We start from the raw sequence: 23744 nt of genomic DNA, 5'->3' as shown, positions 1-23744 counted from the left end.
GAATGTCACATAATATTTTATTAAAAATATAACTGTAACATACGAAAAATATAATTTTAAAATTTTAAAATTTATTATTAAAGTCCATAATAAATTTGAGAAGAAAATATCAACATTCATGGTACCACATATAAGTTAATTTATTTCATATTATGAAATTAATTAAAAATATCAACATTATATTGATAGTAGAATATATGATTTTTATATTAAAGAGATTAAAATGTGTACCTTATTTCACTATAATAATTAAAGACGACCATAGTTCGTTGATACTCAATCTATCCATTTCCGATTTATACTTCTCCAAAACTCTATTTTGATAGATATTTGGTTGATAAATAAAACTATTATGAAAGGAATAAAACCATTTGTTTAATTATCGTTTGATTCCCATTAAATTATCGGGCAAAGTTTGCAATATCAATAAATTTTGTGTTTATTGTATTCTTACCTTGATCAACACTTGGTATCAGAGCCTCATTAAAGAGGTCAGATAAGAGAAAGATAGAGAATTTAAAGAAATTCATGAGAATGAGAAATAGCAGCAGTAGCAGCAAATTTATGCAACCAACAATTCCCAAATTTGATTGCTTATATGAGTATTGGGCGAAGCCGATGGAGAACTTCCTCCGATCTAAAGAGATGTCGAATTTGATCGAAGATACAGTGGTTGTTGGTCCACAAAACCGAGAGCCAACTGATGAGGAGGTAAAAACAATTGCAGAACTGAAGCTGAAGGACAAAAAGGTGAAGAATTATCTCTATCAATCCATTGATAGAGAAATCCTAGAGACAATACTAAATGATGACACCTAAAAGTAGATATGGGACTCAATGAAGCAAAAGTGCAAAGGTTAAAATAGAGTGAAGAGAGCTCAGTTTCAAAGTTTGAAGACTGAGTTCGAGGTACTGAAGATGAAAGAGGGAGAATCCGCCAATGCATACTTAGGACGAGCTCTTTCCATAGCAAAAGAGATGAAAGCCTGTGGAGATACAGTGAAAGAAAACGATATTGCTGCAAAAATTCTGAGGTCTTTTGTGCCAAAATTGAACTACGTTGTGTGCTCCATTGAGGAGTCTAACAATGTGGAAACTCTAATAGTTGATGAACTCTAAAGCAGTCTCCTTATCTATGAGCAAAGAATGAAGGCTTCAAATTAGGAGGAGCATGCACTAAAGGTGACACATGAGGAGCATTATGAAAAAGGTAGAGGTATAGGCCTAATGACAGGCTGAGGAAGAGGTAGAGGCAGGCCATTTACAAGTAAGACTGCTGTGGAATGCTACAAGTGTCATAAATTGGAACACTATTAGTATGAGTGCCTAACATGGGAGAAAAGAACGAATTATGCTGAGTTTAACGAAGAGGAAGAGATGTTGCTAATGGCACAAGTAGATTTCCATCAAAACAAGAAAGATGGAGTATGGTTTCTTGATTCCGGGTGCTCAAATCATATGTCTGCAAACAAGGAATGATTCATGCATCTGGATGAAAGCTTCAGGCACTCAAATTTGAGTTCAGAGGAAGCACTAAAATTGTAAGCGACATATTTTTTATTTTTGAATTATGCAATAACTTACTGAGTATTGGGAAACTTCAAAATCGAGGAATCACAATTGTAATTAAGCATGGAGTTTGCAAGCTATATCATTCGAGTAGAGGCTGCATAATGGAAAGCATGATGACCACCATCATAATATTCCTTGTGACAACAAACATTCTTATATCAATACCTACATGCTTCAAAGCAAATGTTGATAACCTCGGTGAAATGTGGCATAAAAGGTTTGGTCACTTGAGCTATAAGAATTTGGCGCTGGTGCATAACAAGAATTTGGTTCGAAGGCTTCCAAAATTGAATGCTTCGTCAAAAATTTGTACAAGCTGCATGGTGGGAAAAAAACACCGAGAAGCTATTCCTAAGAAAAGCATTTGGAAAGCCAAACAACAACTGCAACTTATTCACTCAAATATATGCGGTCCAATCTCTCCTAAATCGCATGGAAACAAAAGGTACATACTGGCATTCATTGATGATTTCAGTCGAAAAATGAGAAAAGTGAAGCCTTCACTATTTCCAAAGAATTTAAAATCATGGAAGATAAGGAGACTAGTTTGGCATTGTGTTTTTTAAGAACAGATAGAGGATGAGAATTCAATTCAAATGAATTTTCAAACTTCTGTAAAACTCAAGAAATCAAGCGACAATTGACAACAGCTTATAAACCTCAACAAAACAGAGTGGCTGAGTGCAAGGATTACACAATTATGAATATGGTACACTGCATATTGGAAGAGAAGAGACTGCCCAAAATGTTTTGGCCAGAAGTCGCGAAATGGGCCTATCATGTGCTCAACAGAAGCCCCACATATGATGTAAAAGGCAAGACGCCAGAAGAGTGTTGGAGTGGTTTCAAGCCTAGTGTCGAATACTTTAAAGTGTTCTGATGTGTAGGAAACGTTCATGTAGCAGATGCTAGAAGACTCAAACTTGATGCTAGAAGCCAGAAACATGTATTCATTTGATAAAACAAGAAATCAAAATGATACAAAACGATAAATCCTTTAACAATGAATGTAACAATCAGTCGAGATGTAATATTTAAGGAATATGGTTGCTGGAATTGGGGGAGGATAAATGCTGAATCAAAAAGTGATGTACTGGATTATGGTGAAGACTATGAGGAAACACTTGAGGAATCATATGAACATGAAGATGAAAATACCACGAGTGAATCAGAAGAAGAAAACTTAGAAATCTGAGGATTCCTCTTTAAATGAAGCGGTAATTCCACTAACTTTAGCGAAGATGACAAGATAAACTCCAGTCTACCTTCAAGACTATACAAGTGGAGGAGAATTATTAGAAGATGAGGTATAAAATTTCCTTATGTTTATGTCTACTCATGATCCAATTTATTATGAAGAAGCAATGAAGGAGAAAAATTGGAGAGATGCCATGGACATGGAAATAACACCAATAAGAAAGAACCAAACCTGGGATCTAGTTCATGCTCCATCAAAAGCAAAAATAATAGGTGTAAAGTGGATCCATAAAACAAAATTGAATGAAAACGGTGAAGTTAGCAAGTGCAAAGCTCCCTTGGTGGCCAAGGATTATGCACATAAGAAAGGTGTAGACTATAATGAATTTTTCCCCAGTTGTAAGATGGGATACCATCCGAATGGTGATAGCTCTAGCAGCAAGAAATGGTTGGAAAATCTATCAATTGGACGTCAAAAGTGCATTTTTTCATGGAGAGCTACATGAGAATGTATATATATATATATCACAACCGCAAGGATATGAAGTAAAAGGGGAGGAAAGCAAAGGTTACAAACTGAAAAGGTCACTTTATGGGTTGAAGCAGGCTCCAAGAGCACGACTCAGTAGGATCGAAAGCCACTTTATCAATGAAGGTTTCAAAAGGAGCTGCTATGAACACACTTTGTTCATCAAAAAGGACAAAGATAAAATATTGATTGTAAGTCTTTATGTTGATGATCTTATTTTTACTGGTAATGATCTTATCATGATGCAAGGGTTCAAAAATTCTATGTAAATAGATTTCAAGATGACTGATCTAGGAGAATTGAAGTACTTTCTAGGAGTTGAAGTACGTCAAAATGAGAGAGGAATACACATAAGCCAGAAGAAATATGCAGGAGAAGTTCTCGAGAGATTCGGCACGGGAAACTCTATTGGAGTAAAAAATCCCATAGTCCTGTGAAGTATTAAGCTGTCAAGAGAAAAGAAAGAAAAAAAAACTGATGGAACTCTTTTCAATCAAATGGTGGTGAGTTTGATGTATATGATAGCAACCAGGCTTGACTTAATGTATTGTGTGTGTCTTATTAGTCGGTTCTTGTCAAATCCAAAGGAAGTACACATGCTTGTAGCCAAACGAATTTTCAGGTACATTAAATCAACAATTAATCTCGACATTTTCTACTAGAAAGGGTGCAAGGACGAGTTAGTAGCTTACATAAATATCGATTATTCTGGTGATATAGATGATTGGAAAAGTACCTCAGGCTATGTATTCATGTTAAGTGGTGTAGCTGTTGCATGGACATCCAATAAGTAGCCAATGGTTTCTCTTTCTAAAATTAAGGCCGAATACGTAGCAGTTGCATCATGTGCTTGCCAGTTTATTTGGATGCAACTCATTCTAAAACAAATTAAAGATACTCAATCTGATTATGTTATAACGTTTATCGACAATTCTTCTACCATTAAGCATGCCAAGAATCTGGTTTTTCATAGGAGAAGTAAACACAAAGGCGTGAGGTTTCATTTTCTAAGAAATCTAACTAAGGATAAAGTTGTCGATATGGAGTTTGTGGAACAAATGATTAGCTTGCAGATATCATGACCAAGTCATTGAAGTTGGACCAATTTAAGAAAATTCGGAAGCAGCTGGGGTTACAAGCAGTAGAAGATTAAACAAAAATGCAGCATGCTTGCTTATTTTAAGGGAGGAATTGTTTAAATATTAATATTTTTTTAATTAGTATTTGAATTATTAAGCTGTCAAAAGAAAAAAAGGAAAATAATTGATGGAACTCTTTTCAAGCAAATGGTGGTGAGTTTGATGTATATGATAGCAACAGGCTTGACTTAATGTATTGTGTGGTTCATGTCAAATCCAAAGGAAGTACACATGCTTGCATCCAAAAGAATTTTAAGGTACATTAAATCAACAATTGACCTCAACATTTTCTACTGGAAAGGGTGCAAAGACGAGTTAGTAGCTTACACAAACATCGATTATGCTGGCGATATAGATGATCGAAAAAGTACCTCAGGCTATGTATTCATGTTAAGTGATGGAGCTGTTGCATGGGCATTCAATAAGCAGCCAATGGTTACTCTTTCTACAACTGAGGCCGAATACGTAGCACTTGTATCATGTGCTTTCCAGTTTATTTGGATGCAACACATTCTAAAACAAATTAAAGGTATTCAATCTGATTATGTTACAACGTTTAACGACAATTCTTCTACCATTAAGCTTGCCAAGAATCTAGTTTTTTATAGGAGAAGTAAACACAAAAGTGTGAGGTTTCATTTTCTAAGAAATCTAATTAAGGATGGAGTTACCAATATGGAGTTTGTGGAACAAATGATTAGCTTGCAGGTATCATGACCAAGTCATTGAAGTTGGACCAATTTAAGAAAATTCAGAAGCAGCTGAGTTTACAAGTAGCAAAAGATTAAACTAAAATGCAACATGCTTGCTTAGTTTAAGGGAGGAATTGTTGGAATATTAATATTTGTTTTAATTAGTATTTGAATTTTAGTCGGTTAATAAAACTCCTAGTCAAAAGGAGTATCTAGATTAAGGCCTATTATTTAGCATAAAAGGCTGAAAAATAGCAGTTTCAATTTTATGTAAAAGCTATTTATACAACCTCAATTTTCTGTTTTCTTTATCGAGCAAAGTTTGCAATATCAATAGAGTTTGTGTTCATTGTATTCTTACCTTGATCAACATATTTTATATATTATTTAAATAACACCTTTTCAAACTATTTAAATAATACATTTTCATATTATTTAAATAACACACTTTCATGTTATTTGAATAATACATCTTCACATTATTTGAATAACAGTCTTTCACAGGGGCGGATCCACTTTGTGGCTATGTGTCCACACTAATTTTTTTGTATCATATATATTATTTATAAAACTTTGGCTGCCTCTAAGAATTTTTTTGCATGTGCTAAGACTCACAAAGATGTTGGTTGTTTTTTCGTAAGTTCAATATGATTATTAATTTCATGCGATCTTCTAACAAGAGACACAAATTGCTTCGAGACCAAACAAGTAACTCCGTTTGAAAATTGGTAGTGGACTAAATCAAGAATCTTCTGTTTCTATAACGGTGAAACTCAGGTGGGTTCCCACTTTAGGACTCTCACTGGTTCGATGACTTTGTATGATGTTATTATTGGGGCACTTGAAGAATTCGAGAAGGACACATCATTTGAAAAATATGGTGAAACTGTGATTTTTCTAGATGTGTTTCAATCCTTTGAGTTTATTTTCATACGATCTTTTGAATATTTTGTCATTTGTTAATGCTACCAAACAAGAATTACAAGAAATGATGAATGATGAATGGGAAGAACTTATATCTAATGATATAGAAATTTGCAATAAGCATGATATTAATGCACTCTATATGCAATGGAAGAAACCTAGGCGTCACGTTACAAATTCAAGTGTTTTTAATTTGCATCATGATAAGCATGATTGTTTGTTTAGTGTTTTAGATTTGCAGTTGTATGAGCTCAATGTTATGTTGATGAAGAGAATAATGAACTTTTACAATGTGTTTCATGTTTGAGTCTCTCATCATAATTTGCAGCTTTTAATGTGTAAAATTATTGAGGATAGTTAAACTCTATCCAAATGATTTTGTAGATCTATCAGAAGTGGTGGTGCGACATCAACTTGAGAATTATGTTAGAAATGTTTGATGTAATCTAGATTTGCTAAGTTAAAAGAATTTTCAGATCTTTATGCAAAATTTGTGGAAACAAATAAGTGCAAAACAATTGATATTGTTTATAAGTTTCTGAAGTTGGCTATAGTCTTGACGGTTATAGTTGTAAGTATGAAACATGTTTTTTCAACTATGAAGAGACATCTATGTAACAAAAAGAGTGATCAATAATTAAATGAATGTGTTGTAACTTTTCATTACAAATGTATTGCATTAATCAATATTACTTGTTATTTCAATATAATTTAGCTAATAATTTCTTTTATGTTTAGCCACACCAATATGTAATGTCTGAATCCGTTTATGCTGCTTCGTGTCATTTGATTAATATTCTTATTAAATATTCTTTCAAGGTGTAATAATTCACGTTTTTGTTATTGTAGACAGGGTCATAAAACGTGGGCCATTTTGACAGGTACAGTCTTTTGATAACATTATAAAACCAAACATGAGTGCCATACCATTACCAATCCACTTGTGTTCTCTATTTCTTCTTCCTCTCTAAACTAATCTCTCTCTATCTCTCTAAGAACTAAGACATGTTAGAAAAAGAGAGGAAGAAAAGATATGGAATCTTAATGTGTGGAGAGGATTCAGAGTACTTGTTAAAGAGACATGGAGGTTGTTATGGTTTCTTCACAAAAATGTTGGCGGAGGAAGGAGAAACATGGGACCTATACAAAGTTGTTAATGGAGAATTTCCTCAAGACGATGATGTTTGTTTGTACGATGGTTTTGTCATCACTGGAAGCTGTCACGATGCACATGCCAATGACCCTTGGATCCTTAAACTCCTCTCTCTCGTTCACACTTTGAATTCTTTCAACAAAAAAATTCTTGGCATTTGCTTTGGCCATCAGGTACATATTTCTTCGACCTTCCATTTTTAGAAAAAGAATATTGTGATACTTTATGATATATATTTTTTGATTTGGTGAGTAAATAAGTGATTTTTTAAAAGCTATATAAGGATAATGAATTGGCTTGTGATTTTTTTTGTTTGTGTGGTCCTGTCGGTACTACTGTGTTTTTGTTGCGGTTAAAAGCAGTGTTTTAAAAACTGGACCGGGCATCAAACCGGTGAGAGTATTGGGTCACTGGTTTATTGGTCGAACCACTGGGTCATTGGTCGAACCGCATGACTAAACCGGATTAAATAAGATAACTCGGTTCAATAGACCGGTCGTTATAACAAAATTATATAGGTATAAAACATGTCAAACCGGATGATTTAGTCTCTATAAAATATAACTAACACTTAAAAAATTGAAAATATCATATCATAAATAAATTTACAAATTTATAATTTAAATTCAAAATTTAAACATAAATATCACACATAATAAAATAGTACAAAATTATAAAGTAGAACTGCAAACAAACTTTAATTGCAACAAAATCTACTTAAATAATATATAATTAAATAATTTATAATCAAATAATTTCATTGTCTACTAAATTTAATTTAAAGGAAGAAAAATTCTTTAAATGTTGGGATCTACTTCTTCAATATCAAAATCATATGCAACAAAGTCAACCGTCCGCAACATCTTTATTTTTATTTTTTATTTAAGTTCTTTTATTTTTTATTTCTTTTATTTTTCATTAAAATAATTAAAATGGGGTCGTTTTAATTTTTTTAATAATTTTTTGTTAAAATGTAATTAAACCACCGGTTCATGAAAACTGCCGTTTTTTCCGGTTTTAGCGATTTACACCGGTTTTGACCGGTTCACTCGGTTCAATAACATATCCGATCCAGCAATTGAACCAGACCGGTTACCTGACCGGTTCCCGGTCTGACCGGCCGGTCCGGTCCGATTTTTAAAACACTGATTAAAAGTACCATTGAGCACAATCTCATGATCTAAGCGTTTCACCGTTAGACTACACACAAAAAAATTACAATATTAAAGACTTATTTGAATGAATTTTAATTTTTTAAAATTATTTTGTAAATAAATTTTGTGAAGAAAAAAAATTGTATTTAGTAAAGTGTATATTTTTTATTTTATTTTTTTCTTTCTAATTTATAAAATTAAAAAACATATAGTTTTCATTGTACAACTTTAAAACAATATTTAAAATAATTTTTTCTTTTTTTCTTCTAAATTACTTTTTAAAACATTTACAAAATAATTTTAAAAAATTAAAATGAATTTAATGAAGATACACCGATAGCGTAACAAAGTTTTATACTACCATCCAATAAAAATATATTATTTTGTCATCATATAAGTAATTTAAGGAATACATGATCGTTATTGGTTGAGAGTTTAAAATTAATTTATACCGAATCATCTTTTTTTCAAAATCAAAACCTTTACAAATTATTTTAATTTTTAAATTTTTAAATTAAAAATAGTTTTCAAAATAAATTTATAAAATTAAACTAAACTATCAAACAATTTTTATTATTTTCAAATTTTAAAAAGTAAATTAAAACAGATTTACAAAACCAAATCAATCATTCTAAATCTTTAAAAACAAAATTTACTGTCTATTATAATTTGAATAATCTCTATAATTATAATTACTTGCAGAAAGATATTCATTTCATAGAAAAACAGAAGATAATAAATTTAGGAATGTTATTGTTGTCATTTTTTCATTAGAATATGAGATCATGAACTTATATATAATATTGTATGTTGAATTTTTCACCAAAACCAAAAGTATTATTAATAGATAATTGGGAGAGCATTAGGAGGAAAAGTTGTTCGTTCTACAGCTGGTTGGGATATTGATGTCACTACCATCAACTTGTTACAATCATCTTATTCAAATAAATCCCTTAACTTACCATCAAAACTTTCACTCTTCCAATGTCATCGTGATGAGGTATGTGATGTGCATTTCTAACTTATTTTTTTAGGTATGTGATGTGCATTTCTAACTTATTTTTTTAATTAAGTGATTGCATTAAGTTGTTTAAAATAATCTGATTAATCAGGTTCGAGATTTGCCCGAAGAAGTTGAGATTATTGGTTGGTCTGAGAAAACTGAAATTGAGATGTTTAGATATGGAAATCACATGTTAGGTATTCAAGGTCATCCGGAATTCACCATTGACATATTATTTCATCTTATTGACCGTCTCACTCATCGTAATTTAATTGAGGTACGTTATAGATTTTAAATTTATATTTTTTAAATTTTGATATTCAATCATACAATTAATTAATTTAAAATAAAAAATCTTATTATCTATTAGCGGAGTTCCATTTAAAATCACATATAATTCTGTATGAACTAACTCAACACCTAGGAGTTCTATAAATTTTAAAATTATTTTGTATTGAAAATTATGATTTTTAATATATTTTTTATGTATGATGATAAGGTATTTAGGCATCGTTTGATAAGCTTTTTTCAACGGTAAAAGTTACTTTTAAGTTAAAGTTAAAAATAAGAGCTTTATTAATAAAATTAAAGTTGTTTGGTAATATTTTTAAAAATTATAAAATATTAAATATATATGTAGAAATGTTTTACACAAAAATGAGTACAAATTAAAATAAAATACTACAATATTACTAAAAGATATAAAATATGTTAAGAAAACTAGTTGAATATTTTTTTATAAATATTTGAAAATATGTGAAGATAATGTTGGCACATGAATGAATAATTTTTTTTGAATTAAATAAAAAATAAATTAATATGGGAAGAATTATAAAAATGTAATTTGGAGTGAAGAATTAAAAAATTATTTATAATAATGTGATAGTATAAGTTGTCGATTCGAAGATATATGAAAATATTCTGAAAAATTATTATAAAGTAATTTTCAACAACTTTAATAAAATCTTCTTAATTATATTTTTATTCATAAAATAAAAGTCACTTTTTTTATAAGTAACTTTTTTTAAATAATGTTTGACCCTCTTTCTTTTTAAAATAGAAGATAAGTCAACAAAAACACAGCCCAAACTGATACCTTAATTTAGTTTAAGTAGAATACTTTTATACAAAAAGTCTATGAGAGTAAAGAACTTTTGGAATATTTTAAAATCCTTTGAAGATTTGATCCCATTTAAATATGAGTAGTATTATCTTGATGCAAAAGTTTATATAAGTTTTCAAAAATTTATATATTGTCAAATATTTTTAGTTAGAATTTTAAATGAGATGTTGTGGATTTAAAAATGCACTACAATCAAGATAAATTTGTTCTTTTATATAATTTTTGTTTGATACTATTAATTTATTATGAAAATAATATATGAATATTGATCACAATTTTTTATGTTAGTTACTAATATAAAATTTTAATTTATTTCAAAAAAAATTATTTTAAAAAATGATATAAAATGATATATAATTAAATAATATTATTTAATTAGATGAGAATATTTATACTCAATTAAATTGAAGAGCACCAGAGTATTCGAATATTAATATTTGTGTGTTTGGAATTGCAGGAAGCTTTTGCTTTGAACGCAAAAGTAAAAGCAATGTTACGGAAGCCAGACTCAGAAGCATGGAAAACACTCTGTCTCACATTTTTTAAAGGACAATTATGATCTAGTAATAGCAAAATTCAAAATTATTTTAATAGTTATGTAATTTGTAATAACATATTAAATTACACTTCATTGAAGAAGGGCATGAAGAAGAAAAATACTAAATAACTATGACCATTGTATTAATGTTCTTGTAACACACAATACAACAATAAGAGTAAAATTAAGTTGAAAGATTCTTTATCCAGGTTTTTATTAAAATAATCTTGTAAAAATCTTATAACTAACTATATAATAAAAAGAGAATATAATTATTTTGTTATAAGATTTTGGATCAGACAAGGTGACCTAACCGTTAATGACCATAATCATTGAATCATTCAGGTATATATATATATATATATATATATATATATATATATATATATATATATATATATATATATATAACAAAAGATTGAGCTTCATTGGTTGAGGTTACATACAATGTACTTTTTGCAATTACATGTGATATTTAATCACGGGGTCTAGTAAAACTAACGGGGTCTCAATTTCAATCCTAATTCAATAATCTTTTCCGCAATTCTAATTCCACAAACACTTTCAAAGATGAAAAACTGTGATTCAATCCAACAGAAAAAGGTATTCATTGGTCTAGTAATAATTGATTGGATTAATATGAGTAGCACTATTCATTGTCACGACAAGCATAAACTCCGCCACATCATCATTAGACTGTCCAATTTCATTTGGAATAAGAACTTAATCAAAATACTACAATAATTCGACACTGATCCACCTACAATCAATACTTCACTACGCCGCATCACGTTTTGTTCCACAATAATTGGTTTCCAAATGAATATCGGTTTCAAAGTATTGAAATCACATGGTTGTCGTGTCACATCCTTTCTTTCTGAGAAACACTGCCACAAAATTTAAAAAACGTGTTCGACAAGTGCATTTATTTAATATTCTTATTAACAAAAATAGTACTTGAAGATCCTCGAATAGTATTTCTAGGTCAAGGTATACCTTGTCAATTGTTGAAACTCAGAGTACAAGGTTTCTCCTATATTAAATGTCCTAAGGAGCTTGCAAGAGCTCCATACTTCTTTCTATTTTCAGCTAATTCAATGTATTTCTTAATGATTTCCTGCACCATAAAAGAATAAAAAAAAATACACAAAACAAAATTAAGTTATCAGAATCAGAATAGGTATGGCTATTCAAAAACCAAAGTTCCTCAATACGTTTTCACATATCTATCTCTCTTTTAGCTCTTCGCCGTCGAACCTTCACCTCCAATGCGCCAACCACCACACCACCACATAATAACGCCGCTGCCACCTCCAGTGATAACCACAACCATCGTCCTTTCCTTTGAGTCTGACACATTGACCTTCTCATCTATATGTAAAACAAAAGAGAAAAACAAAACCCAAAAATGGAAAATAAACATTAAAAGTTAGTTGTTTGGTTTTTTATTAGGGGTCAATTTTTATTATTTGTCCAGGGCCTCTAAAAAGTTGGGACCAATCCTGAATATAGCACTACAACAACCATGTTAAAGGCTTCATACAATTGTCATTCTAATAAAAAGGTCAAATATATGATTGGAACGCTTTGCTCATTATTGAGCGAAAAGTTGTGTTTCTTGTGTTGTAGATTCCATTAATCTCATTTCCGATGATAATGGTTAATCTCACAACTACGAAAAATTATATATCGATCACCAGTGATCCATGAATGCATATTTTGATACTTCTATTTTGTTTTATATAAGATTGAAAGTTGAAATGGTAAGATGTGTATATTACCAACATAAAAATAAGTTATATATATATATATCCTAGTAGATTATATTGCTTCGATTATGCGTGATGCTCACACTATTGCTTCGATTATATTGCTAATATATATACATATTAGACATTGTATTTATTGTATTATTTGTATATGACATAATAAAGTCTTTAGAATAATTAATCTATTTAAAGGTTTATTAAGTGAGACTTAATCGTGAGACCTCATTAAACATAATGTCGTTATTCTTACTGTATTTGCAGTTAAATTTCACTGTCACAAACAACAATAATTCATATAGACTATTATGTGAGTAGATTGACATGATGTGTTATGATGTGCAATTTTAATCTTTTTATATTAATAAATTAAATAGAGCCAGACAAATTAAGTTTATTGTAAAAGAAAAAAATTAAGATTCTTGACAGAAACCTAAAATTCATCATTAAAACCTATAATTTATCCTTAAAACAGTAATAGAAGATGAGGATTCACTGTGAATCTAGAATGTCACTAAAACTCAAGTCATAGATTTCATATTTAAAATCTCAAAAATAATATAACACACTGCCATTTATTTTATTTCATTTTTAAAATTTAAAAATCATTGCAAGGATCAACAATGCTACTTATTTATATTGAAACCAGGTTTTGAAAAATATAAATATTTAAATTGAAAGCCATTAGGTAAGATCATTTTCAAGAATTAAACAATGTTACTTTTTCATCTAAAATCTCTTAATTCTCTCAAAATCTCTTTTGCTATTTTTCTAATCTCCTTTGTCATTTTGTCTCACATATCCTTTGTCATTTCTTGTGGATACACAACTAAGTACATTTGAGGACTAAATATTCACATGTTATATAGAACTTAATTATCGAACTCAAGTTTTTTAGAGATAAGATTTAAATCTTGCAAAAACTTTTAGCCTGGATACAAATGACACTAAAAAAAACGTGGCTAAATTCATACCCACAAGTGATGATAATAATCTACCTATACTAATTATTTTTTGGTTCATGATTGAAACATAATTATTAGAGTAAGTGAACAATGAACATGTCTTGACAAAAATTGGACATCATCTCATCACTAGCTGTTGAGCTGCTCCACCTTGATGTGTGGCTATCCTTCCAAAGTGGAATGTATAATGTACACTTTCAAAGGAATTTTGAAGTTATTACTATTATTAGTTTGATAGAAATAATCTCATGTCTTTTCACCTTTTGATATATTTTGTTTGGACCACAAAAAAAAAAAAAACAAGATTCCACATATATTCTACAAAGAAAAGATTCCACAGAAATACCATTTACTTGTATTTCCAAAAGAAATAATTATCTGTAAATTATAAATATTTTTTTTATCAATAAAAAAATATAAAACAACAGAAATTAAATTTTTATTGAGTTTGTTAAACAAATATTAACTAAAGGAGAAAAATAAATAGAAAACACTTTTAATTTCAGTATAAGCAAATTCTCAATTTAACAAATCAATTATCACTAACATTTCATTTGCGTAACGTGTGAACAAGGATAAGATGTCACTTTTATGAATAAGAGATTGAATATAATTCACGAGAGGCGTTCAAGGATGAGTAGAAGGAACACCCTCTTGAATAAACTTCAGAGTCGTTTGAGAGTCAAACTCACAAATTACATTTCTAAAACCATAATTCCAAGCAATTTAAAGACCATGAGAAATAACTTGAAGCTCGACATTAATATTAGAGGTGAAACCACAACTTCCTGCAAAATCTGTGATCCAACCTCCAGAAGACTTTCTCAAAAGACCACTAAAACCAGATGATCCTGAATTACCAATGGAATTACCACATACCTTAACCTTTATCATATTCTCTGAGGGAGGGTGCTAAGACGCAAGTCTAGGGGCTGATATCTTCTTAGAACCATCAAAATCCTGTATGGTAGAGTGTAAAAGAATAGTAATTTGGCTAAGAATATTCCAAAAAAAGAAAGACGACCACATTAATTTTCATCCAAATATATATCATCCTCATAAAAATGAATGTGGTATCAAAAACTGAAATTGTTCTAAACTTGCATGACCTTATGGCAATCTCAGATAGTGAGTAGGATGGTTTCATTAATTGCACCACATCTATAACAAGATGCTATATTGACACGTGATCGTTGATCCATTTATAGTTAGTAGGTAACTTCCCATGCATGATGAACCAAACAATACAACAAATATTTTCAGGTAACTTGAGGTTCCAAATTCAAGACCAAGTCATTGTCTGAATATGAGGTGGACTAGACTCCAAAGTTAACAAAGAATAAGTTGATTTGGTAGAATAAGTACCTGATAATGAAGGTTCCCAAATAATAATATCATTTGAGTCGTTATTAGTAAAGATACTAGCCATCTTTAACACCTCTCTCTCTCTCTCTCAAGTTTTTTCTTATTAAGTAGGATAGGCTATAAGGATCAAATTTCGTCATAATGTTTTATCTAAGTTCATGTTTCTATCTAATTCATTAATCTTGAAATTTTTCTTAATAGTTAATCCTATATTTTTAAGTCTTATGTAGTTGTTTGACTCTTCTCCATTTGATATACTCTCTTTACAAAAAAATCTTCAAATCTTCTATCTACATGTTCAAATCCCCTAAGTTTACTTTCCACTATCTTTTCTACTATAGACGATACTCCAACACTTTCTATAATATTATCATCTCTAATTTTATTGCATCCAGTCTTACCACATATCCAACACAACATTCTCATTTCTGCTACACTTACTTTATTTATGTGATGATTCTTAACTATCAAATATTTTGTCTCGTATACATCGCATGTATTACCATTTCTAAAAAAAATCTCCCTTTAGATTGAGCACTTATTTTGTCTCACATAAAATCCATGAGACCCTCCTCCAATTTGAGCCACCAAATTGAATTTGATGGTTCACATCTCCTTTCATTTTTCTATTATTTTGTATCATTGACCCAAGATATTTAAACCGCATGAGATGTGGTATGATATCAACTCCAACTTTCACCTTTAGGTTAAAAACATTTCTTCTTTTTCTAAATTTATATTTCATATACTTTATCTTTACTTCTACTTAGGCGAATGTCAATATGTTTCTAGTAATCATCTACAAATATTTAACCTCTCATTTAAACCATCCTTAGACTCTTTTTAACAGACCACTGCAAAGGTCTAGATGATAAAACCTTGCATTCTCTTCCTTATGGTTTTTTTTAATCAAAGGATATGTATTAATTAAAAAAACAAGTAATGTCAAGGTGATCAAAGAAATCCATCCTACCAAAGAGAAAAACAAAAAGCTCTTAGATCATCATATAATTCACAATGTTGTTTCTAACTATCCTCTATAAACTATTTTCTCTATAATTTGATCCTCTATATTGTTATCTATATGTGTCTCAAAAATAGTGTTCTTTCTGAGTTGTCAAGTACAATAGACAGTCTCAGCTACGACCAGCTGCGTTCTCTTCCTTGAGGTTGTGGGTACCACATTAAAATTGTGGTTTTTTGGTGTTTGCACCATAAAGTTCTTAAAATTATTATTAAAATAATACAACTCTTATATTTTATCAAACTTGTCAAATCTCTTTCCAATCTCTTTTTTTTCTCTTTCCTCACCTTCTCACTTCTTTCTTCTAAAAAAAATCTATTATTGATATATATTATTTTATAAACGAAAAATGGTATTTATGATCAAAATATTTTTTAGTAAAAAATGATATACGGAAAAAATTTATTCAAAAAATCTATTATTGATCTAAATATTTTTATATACGAAAATTTAAAATTGATCCAAATATTTCTGTAAATGATACATAAATAAAGATAATATTTGTATACGGAAAAAAGTCTATTATTTACGAAAAAGTGGTATTTATGACCCAAATATTTTTTATTCAAAAATAGTATACTGGAAAAATTTTATTATTGATTTAAATATTTTTATATACGAAATAATAAATTATTTATCTAAAATTTTTTAAAATATTTTTATTTAAAATAAATGATGTATCCAAATTCGCGTAACCGAACAGAATCTGTGCGTATGCACGGATTTGTTACTAGTTTATTTACTTTCTTCTGCTTCATGTCCCTTTACCATTTTTTTTTTTTTTAAATTGTTTAAATTTTCTATTGATGCGTCAAAAAGTGGTGCACACATAACATCTACACAATTTTTTTAATGTTTTGTCAGCCCATTTTATGCAAATTCACATGCGAAAATTAAGAGTGTTGCTAGGAAGAAAAACGAATAAGGTAAAAGTTATTCTTATAACTTGTAATTAGACTTTAAATTGAAAGTTGATATTATGTTTAGATTCAATATGAATGCTTTTCAAAAAGAATAAAAATATATAGTGTAGGGAGAGGTGTTTATGGGTCGGTTTGGATTGAATTCAGCCAAAACCATAACTCAACCCGTACACGGTACATTGGTTTGGGTGAGGAAAAATAACCATCCACAATATCATTGGGTTGGTTTGGGTAAAACCACAAATTTATGGGTTGAATTGGATTGGATAATGGGTTACCTAATATTATTTTTTCTTATATAATTATTAATGATATGTTACATTTTTTCTTAATAAATAGTTTAATATATTATTGCTGTTTTTTTAAACATCAAATGTCAAAATGTATAATGAAATTTATCATAAACATATATTTGTAAAAAGCAAAGTTACATTGCAGTAAAACCAAGAATTGCATAAAATACTTGCAATTTATTAGAATTGGCATCAAAATAATCAAAATGTGACATCCTAAATAAGTTAAAATCATTACTTACTAAATAAAAGATGTTCAAAAAGTTGAAATTGAAACAAGCAAAATTAAAAACATCAAAGTCATCACTTGTCAAATTACAAAAAAAGAGAAAAAAATATAGTCACTCAATAACCCATGGGTTTTATGGGTTGGGTGTGGGTTTACCCATAACCCAATTATTTTGAATGAGTTTTCATTTTTGAAAATCATATTCACCCAATAACCCGACCCAACCCACTTTTTTTGATCGCTTTGGGTGGGTTTTACTGGGTTTATTGGGTTTACCCAACCCATGAACACCCCTAAGTTTAGGTACAATTCTTTATATGTGGTTCTTATTATTTTTCAATGAAAATACGACAAGTGTAAAATTTTCTATTACACGTATGCAAATTTCTTCTATTTTCGCTCATTAAATAATATTTAAATATATTTGTCATATTTTCATTGAAAAATAATAAGAACCACACCTAAAGAATTGTACCTCCACACAAAGAAAAATTCCTATGCACGACTTTATTCTTTAAATAGAGAAAATTTCTAAGCACGATTATATATATATATATATATATATATATATATATATATATATATATATATATATATATATATATATTAAAAATGAGTTTGAATTAATTTGTTTTTTGGTGTTCTAGTTTTGGAAATATTTGGCAAGTTTCAATTTAAGTAATTTTAACATAAAAGTAGTTTATTCTGGTTTTTCTAAATTTTAATTTTGTTTTGTATCGTTATGGTTTTATAAGTTGCACCCCTTATAACTAACATTATAGGTTCTCAAGGTGGCAAGCGAGCATACATAGGCTTGTTCCATAAAATTTGGAAAAACAACAGGATGAAATCTATAATATAAGAAGGGAAATGGTTCTGGAAAACACCACTATGTCCCTGCTTCTATATCTGCCATGTGTTTAAAATAGGGGTATTTGTTGTCCAAAATTTACTTTTTCCAACCGATGATGTCACTTTGTTCCATTACAACTACATAATTACTAAATTTTGCCTTTGGTTGTCAGGAATAAACAAAACGCTGATGTCACGTAGCTCTTTTTGTTTCCAAATCAACCAAAGCAAACCTATTTTGATGCTTTTTCACATTTACTTCATCATATCACTTTTAATTTTCAAAACCCTTTCTCTTTCTTCATCCACAAACTTTTTCTTCTTTCTCTCTCTTCCTCCGTTCTTCTTCTTTGTACCACCTTCTTCTTCTTCTTACAAATTTGAAAGAAAAATATCTTCTGACACTCTCTCCCTCCCTCTCTCTCTCTCTCTCTCTCTCTCTCTCGTCCTTTCCTTCACTTTCTCTCTTCTTCCTCCTTCTCCCTCTTCTTCTTCCTTCTTCCTTCTTCCTACATATGCAATTTGTATTCTTTCCTGACACGGTTTGTTCTGTTGAGCGCTGAGGACGATGATGAACACGATGATGGTGATGTTGATGTTGTTGGGTTCGTGATGAACGATGTTGAACGATTTTAGATGAATGAGTTGAGTTGGTTGAAGATCTATGAAGATGATGACGAAAGCTACGAATCTGAATCCCGGGTGAGGTATTTCTGGTTTTTGTTCTTGATCTCTCTTCCTCTCTCACGATTCTGAAAGGGTTTTGATTTTAAGGGAAATGATGAACAAATTGTTTAGGTTTTTTATGAATATTGGGATTTATCTGTGTTTGAGGTTTTGATGTTTGATGAACAATGTTCTTCTGATAATTTCTGAAGGGTTTGTAAAATTGGGAAAATGATGAACTAGGGTTTTGGTTGTTTTTGCTCTGCAGCTGTTTTCTTGATGATTTTTTACCTTGTCCATTGTCAATTCTCATTAACATGACTTTTTTTCCAGATCCGACCCTTCCACGGGATTAGGGTTTCAGGAGATCTCGGTCGCAAGTTCTTTTCCAATATGGTATGTTTCAAGTTCCAACCAATGTTTTGTTGTTCTATAATCTTCATTGTTAGATTGTTGTGTTATGAATCTTGGTACAAAGACTATTTACTTTGGCTGAACCGACTTTTGGTTTTTGTTTAGTTTTGTTTTCTGCAGGAACTTTTTGTGGTGGTTATGCAGATTGGTTAGCAGAATTTTGTGGGAAGTGGCGGTTTGAGTTGGTGATGCAGCCTGTTTCTTCGGGAACCAGTTTGTTATTCGTTTCGGTTGAGCTTTATGCAGGGCTGCAGTTCTGATATGGTTTATTTTTTTCCTTAATCTCTTGACGTTAAAAACATTTTGTTGTACAGACACGACAACTTCATATCCATCTTAAAGTGTCGGTTTTTCTGAATGTTTAGATCTCATCAGGTATGCATTTAACTTTAAGGTTTTTGTGTAACATTGAAATGTTAATTTACTCATTTTCTTTATATTTTTCATATTTGATGCTTGCACTGATAATATGGAAGGCATTGATGTGTATCATCGGCAGTGTATCTCCTGTTGTTGTTGTTCTTTCTAGAAGTATGGAACCGAGATTCAAGCGGGTAAGCCAATCTTATTCATGAATGACTTGGTAATATAATTTGTTTGTTTCTTTCTGTTGCTAATGAATGTTGGCTTTTTCAGGGGGACATTTTGTTCTTACACATGAGTAAGGAACCAATTCGCATAGGGGAGATTGTTGTATTTAATGTAGATTGTAAGTTCACCTCTCGGTTTTATCCTTAATGTTTTGCTTACTTCGACTCATATCTGTATTTCAACAATTTTCTAACTCTATATTTCAACATTTAGCAGAATCATGCAGAATTGAGGCGAAGATAGGAATGAGTACGTGGGATGGAAAGGTGAAATGTAATAGCAAATGTGGATATCCAGAGCTCACACTGAGTATGTCAATGGAGTTGAAATTCTTTGGCGACCAATTCGCTGTGAGCAGCAGCAGCAAGAGGGAGACGATGAGGACGACTGGTACGGGATAGAGTCATACAGAATGCCACTCTGCTGTATTCTTTTCTATGCAGCATCCTTCTTCTTTGCTATCGGAGCTCTCGGTAAGTTATTCTATAATCTACAATATACCATGGTTTGTTGGAAAATGTGTTCTTAGGTCACCCTTTGTGGTTGCCATGTTGAGATTTAATAATTTTAGCATGATTTAATAATTATTTTCTATGTAATAATAATTTTTTCTATGATTTAGCATGATATAAGCTTAACGGTTGAAGGTTTTGTCTATGATTTAATAATTTTTTTCTTTCAGGCACAAGAGGTTTCAGCATTTTGGTGAGATATGTCTTCAACTTTCCTATATCAGCATATGTTTATGTTGACTGGCTCTTTGATCTAAAGAAAAGCATATTATTTCAGGTGATGGACATAATTGGGTCTAGCCTTTGGAATGTATGGAATTCTCTTGGTCAATTGTAAGATTTTGACCATATGTTTCATAGGGTGTCACCATGTATGGCTGCTTATATTGCAGTTGAGGCAATATCAATTCTTGAGTAGCTCCATATACAAGGGTAAATCTTTTTTATAGCTTTTTAGAGTCAATAATAATGCTCCCATTTGTTAAGACTAGGTTATGGGTGATTACTTTTTATGAATGAAATTCGTATCATAAGAAGTTGCTTGGTCAACCTGGAATGGCTGATGATAAGAAGTTGTATCTTATTAATCTTGGTTTAGGTATGTTTTTGTTTCAAGCCAGTTACTATTGCATTTCCACTAAGTAGATGGTGTTGCACCACGAGCAAAAATGAATCAGCAACGTTCTCGGCGCTTCCGGGTTGCAAAAGATGCAGCCGAGGCTGTAAGAATGTTAATATGATCACTCATTCAAGGTTCTCCTACTTTTTTCTGATGAAGTTACTGAGCTTTTTTTAAACATTATAGGAAGCGGAAGAGGAAAGGCTGAGGAAAGAATTCATCAGTGAGGGAACACCTTTGTCTCCCAAAGATAAGCCCGAGACTTCAGACACAAATGTCATTACCCCTGGTTCTAAGTTTATGGCAGCTCTGTCAGTGGCTCTTCAGTCTTATGTACAGACTAGATTGAACCTCAACCCTGCCTGGAAAAATATAAAGGTACTACACAATTGAAACCACATCCTATTAATTCTTTTGTCACTTGATCCCTTCAAGATGAGATGATTCCTTTCTTTTGGAGTAATCCCATCTATTTTCTTCTCCCTTATACATCTGGCTTTCAGGATGCTCTTTCTCTAAATATTTATTTATGGGCTGCATTGGATGATTAATTATTTGAAGGTTATACTTTTTGATTCAAATGTTCCTGGTGAGGGAGAACATAAAATAATGGAATACATCCGGTTACAACGTAATGTTCCTGGTTTCAATTCGAATACTCGCCATTGTTTGTATGGATTGATGTGTTTTGTTTTGTCCTAATTTTAATTTTCATATTACCTGTCTAGGGTGCTTTTATCTTTTCCTTGATTTTTGCATGATATTTTATGATCTTCAAACCATGATGTTGATTTGATAATGCTCTCCTTAGCTACTCATGAGATTCACTTCTCAGTATTGAGGGAGGTTAGTTTTCAATGCGTGAACTGCTCAGTTGATACTGTTATCTCAATATGGATCTGTTACAATGTTGTTTTGTGATGATATCAATTTGACAATATCTATGGTTGCCGCCACTCATTTCATGATGGAATCATGAGAGCTACTGATGTGATGATTGCTGGAAAGATTGTGGTTGTTTGTGGTTACGGAGATGTTGGCAAGAGTTATGATGCCGCCTTGAAACAAGGTGGTGTTCGTGTGATCTTGGCTGAGATCGATCCAATCTATGCACTTCAAGCACTCATGGACGGTCTACAAGTTCTGATTCTTGCAGATGTTGTCTCCGAGACTGACATTTTCGTTACCACCACTGGTAACAAAGACATTATCATGGTTAGTGACATGAAGAAAATGAAGAACAATGCCATTGTCTGCAACTTTGCTACTGGTTTTTCTGTTGGCAAACAATTTATGTCGTTGTAACAACGAATTTGGCTTCTGAAGAATTGGAAAAACTTTTTTCTAACATGGACATTTCAGTGGATTCTTCTTGGAAGTTAAAGAATGGTGTTGCAGAACATGTGTTCAGTGGATTTTTAGTATGGTTGTATATGAGTCTATGTATTAATTTGGTTCAGTTTTAATTTGATTTTTGCTTTCCTTTTTTTTTCTTGTCCCTGTGTGTGTTGTTGTTCTTTTTTATGTTATTCTAATAACTTTTGGTTTGAAATTAATCTGAATCCATTATTGATTTATGGATCTTCTTTTTCTAGCACTCTAACATTATTATTATATTTTTCAAATCAAAGTTAACTGATAATATTCTCCTACTCATAGAATTGAATGAAAATACAACTCTTTTTAGGTGTTATGTCCTGCTTGTTTTATTCTTTAACAAGATGCACCAAATGTATAACTAAACATACTTATGTTCTATCATTTTCTAGCAGATTTACCCAAGGTTAGCTTATGTTTTAAGGTTATGGTCTGTTCTAATATTGGTCAAATCCATAAAGTTTCATCAAATACATTTTTTCCTCTCCTTAAATCCATTGAAACTCACAACACAAATTTTTCGGTTGTTTTATTAGACTAAGTTACATGAGAGTTTATATAAAATATATGTTAGATACATGAAGTTATTATACACCTCAGTCTTTTTAGACGGTAAAATGTATGCGTGGGAGGGGAAAACAGGTTTGGTTTGTAAAGCAAATCACTGCAAACATTTTAATCATTTCCATTCATTCTTTATGGTAGCTGGTTAGTATTCCTTCACGTGAATCTTTTTTCCAGTTTTCATTATCAAGTATTTATGATTCAAGTATTTTTTTCTTTTATATATAAAAAATAATATTTTTATATACGGAAAATAATATTTTTACATACTAAATATATTTATGTTTCAAATATTTTTGTCTTTTATACACGGGAAATAATATTTTTATATATGAAAAAATTTATTATTGATTTAAATACTTTTTCTTTTTTAAATTTTTATATAAAATAAATATATTATGTAAGCAAATACGCGTACCAAACCAGAACCCGTGCGTATGCACGGGTTTCTTACTAGTTGAGTGAAAATAGTAAAGGGTATGAAAGAAAATATATGGTTCAACTCTTAAAAAGTTGAAGGCATGTGTAGGGCGGACCTAACAGGCCTTGCACCACTAAAG

General features: G+C 30.7%; 2 protein-coding genes, 1 long non-coding RNA gene and 1 pseudogene across 4 annotated transcripts; all 4 read left to right on the top strand.

Moving 5' to 3' along the window:
* Window positions 1-4668: 4668 nt before the first annotated feature.
* Window positions 4669-5154, top strand: LOC131633884 (secreted RxLR effector protein 161-like). The gene has a single exon (XM_058904559.1). It carries the CDS (start codon window positions 4669-4671, stop codon window positions 5152-5154), a length of 486 nt encoding a protein of 161 aa, XP_058760542.1.
* Window positions 5155-6117: 963 nt separating this feature from the next.
* On the top strand, window positions 6118-6690 carry LOC131633883 (uncharacterized; annotated as a pseudogene).
* A 309-nt stretch (window positions 6691-6999) lies between these two features.
* On the top strand, window positions 7000-11241 carry LOC131633881 (gamma-glutamyl peptidase 5-like). Its single transcript, XM_058904558.1, has 4 exons — window positions 7000-7379; window positions 9208-9360; window positions 9473-9640; window positions 10944-11241. The coding sequence occupies exons 1-4, from the start codon at window positions 7059-7061 to the stop codon at window positions 11043-11045; spliced, it is 744 nt and encodes a 247-aa protein (XP_058760541.1). The 5' UTR covers window positions 7000-7058; the 3' UTR covers window positions 11046-11241.
* Window positions 11242-19973: 8732 nt separating this feature from the next.
* LOC131633888 (uncharacterized) lies at window positions 19974-22718 on the top strand. 2 transcript variants are annotated; one of them, XR_009293431.1, is made up of 7 exons: window positions 19974-20075; window positions 20158-20230; window positions 20329-20585; window positions 20795-20817; window positions 20902-21056; window positions 21223-21346; window positions 21430-22718. It is a non-coding gene; the product is annotated as an uncharacterized LOC131633888 (long non-coding RNA). The 2 variants fall into 2 exon arrangements; XR_009293430.1 differs by having other exon boundaries at window positions 20326-20585.
* Window positions 22719-23744: the final 1026 nt, after the last annotated feature.

Source organism: Vicia villosa, unplaced genomic scaffold, assembly GCF_029867415.1.
Source record: "Vicia villosa cultivar HV-30 ecotype Madison, WI unplaced genomic scaffold, Vvil1.0 ctg.001186F_1_1, whole genome shotgun sequence".
In the NCBI taxonomy this organism is placed as follows: domain Eukaryota; kingdom Viridiplantae; phylum Streptophyta; class Magnoliopsida; order Fabales; family Fabaceae; genus Vicia; species Vicia villosa.
The sequence above is the reverse complement of the archived record's forward strand: the minus strand, read 5'-3'. Positions and strand labels throughout refer to the sequence as shown.

What these genes read in the sequence shown, in the direction of transcription:
- LOC131633884 (XM_058904559.1), top strand. Translation starts at nt 4,669, where the DNA reads ATGCTTGCATCCAAAAGAATTTTAAGGTACATTAAATCAACAATTGAC.
- LOC131633881 (XM_058904558.1), top strand. Translation starts at nt 7,059, where the DNA reads ATGTTAGAAAAAGAGAGGAAGAAAAGATATGGAATCTTAATGTGTGGA. An exon ending in TCCAATGTCATCGTGATGAG is followed by an intron (nt 9,361 to 9,472) that starts GTATGTGATGTG and finishes CTGATTAATCAG; the next exon opens with GTTCGAGATTTGCCCGAAGA. An exon ending in CTCATCGTAATTTAATTGAG is followed by an intron (nt 9,641 to 10,943) that starts GTACGTTATAGA and finishes TTGGAATTGCAG; the next exon opens with GAAGCTTTTGCTTTGAACGC.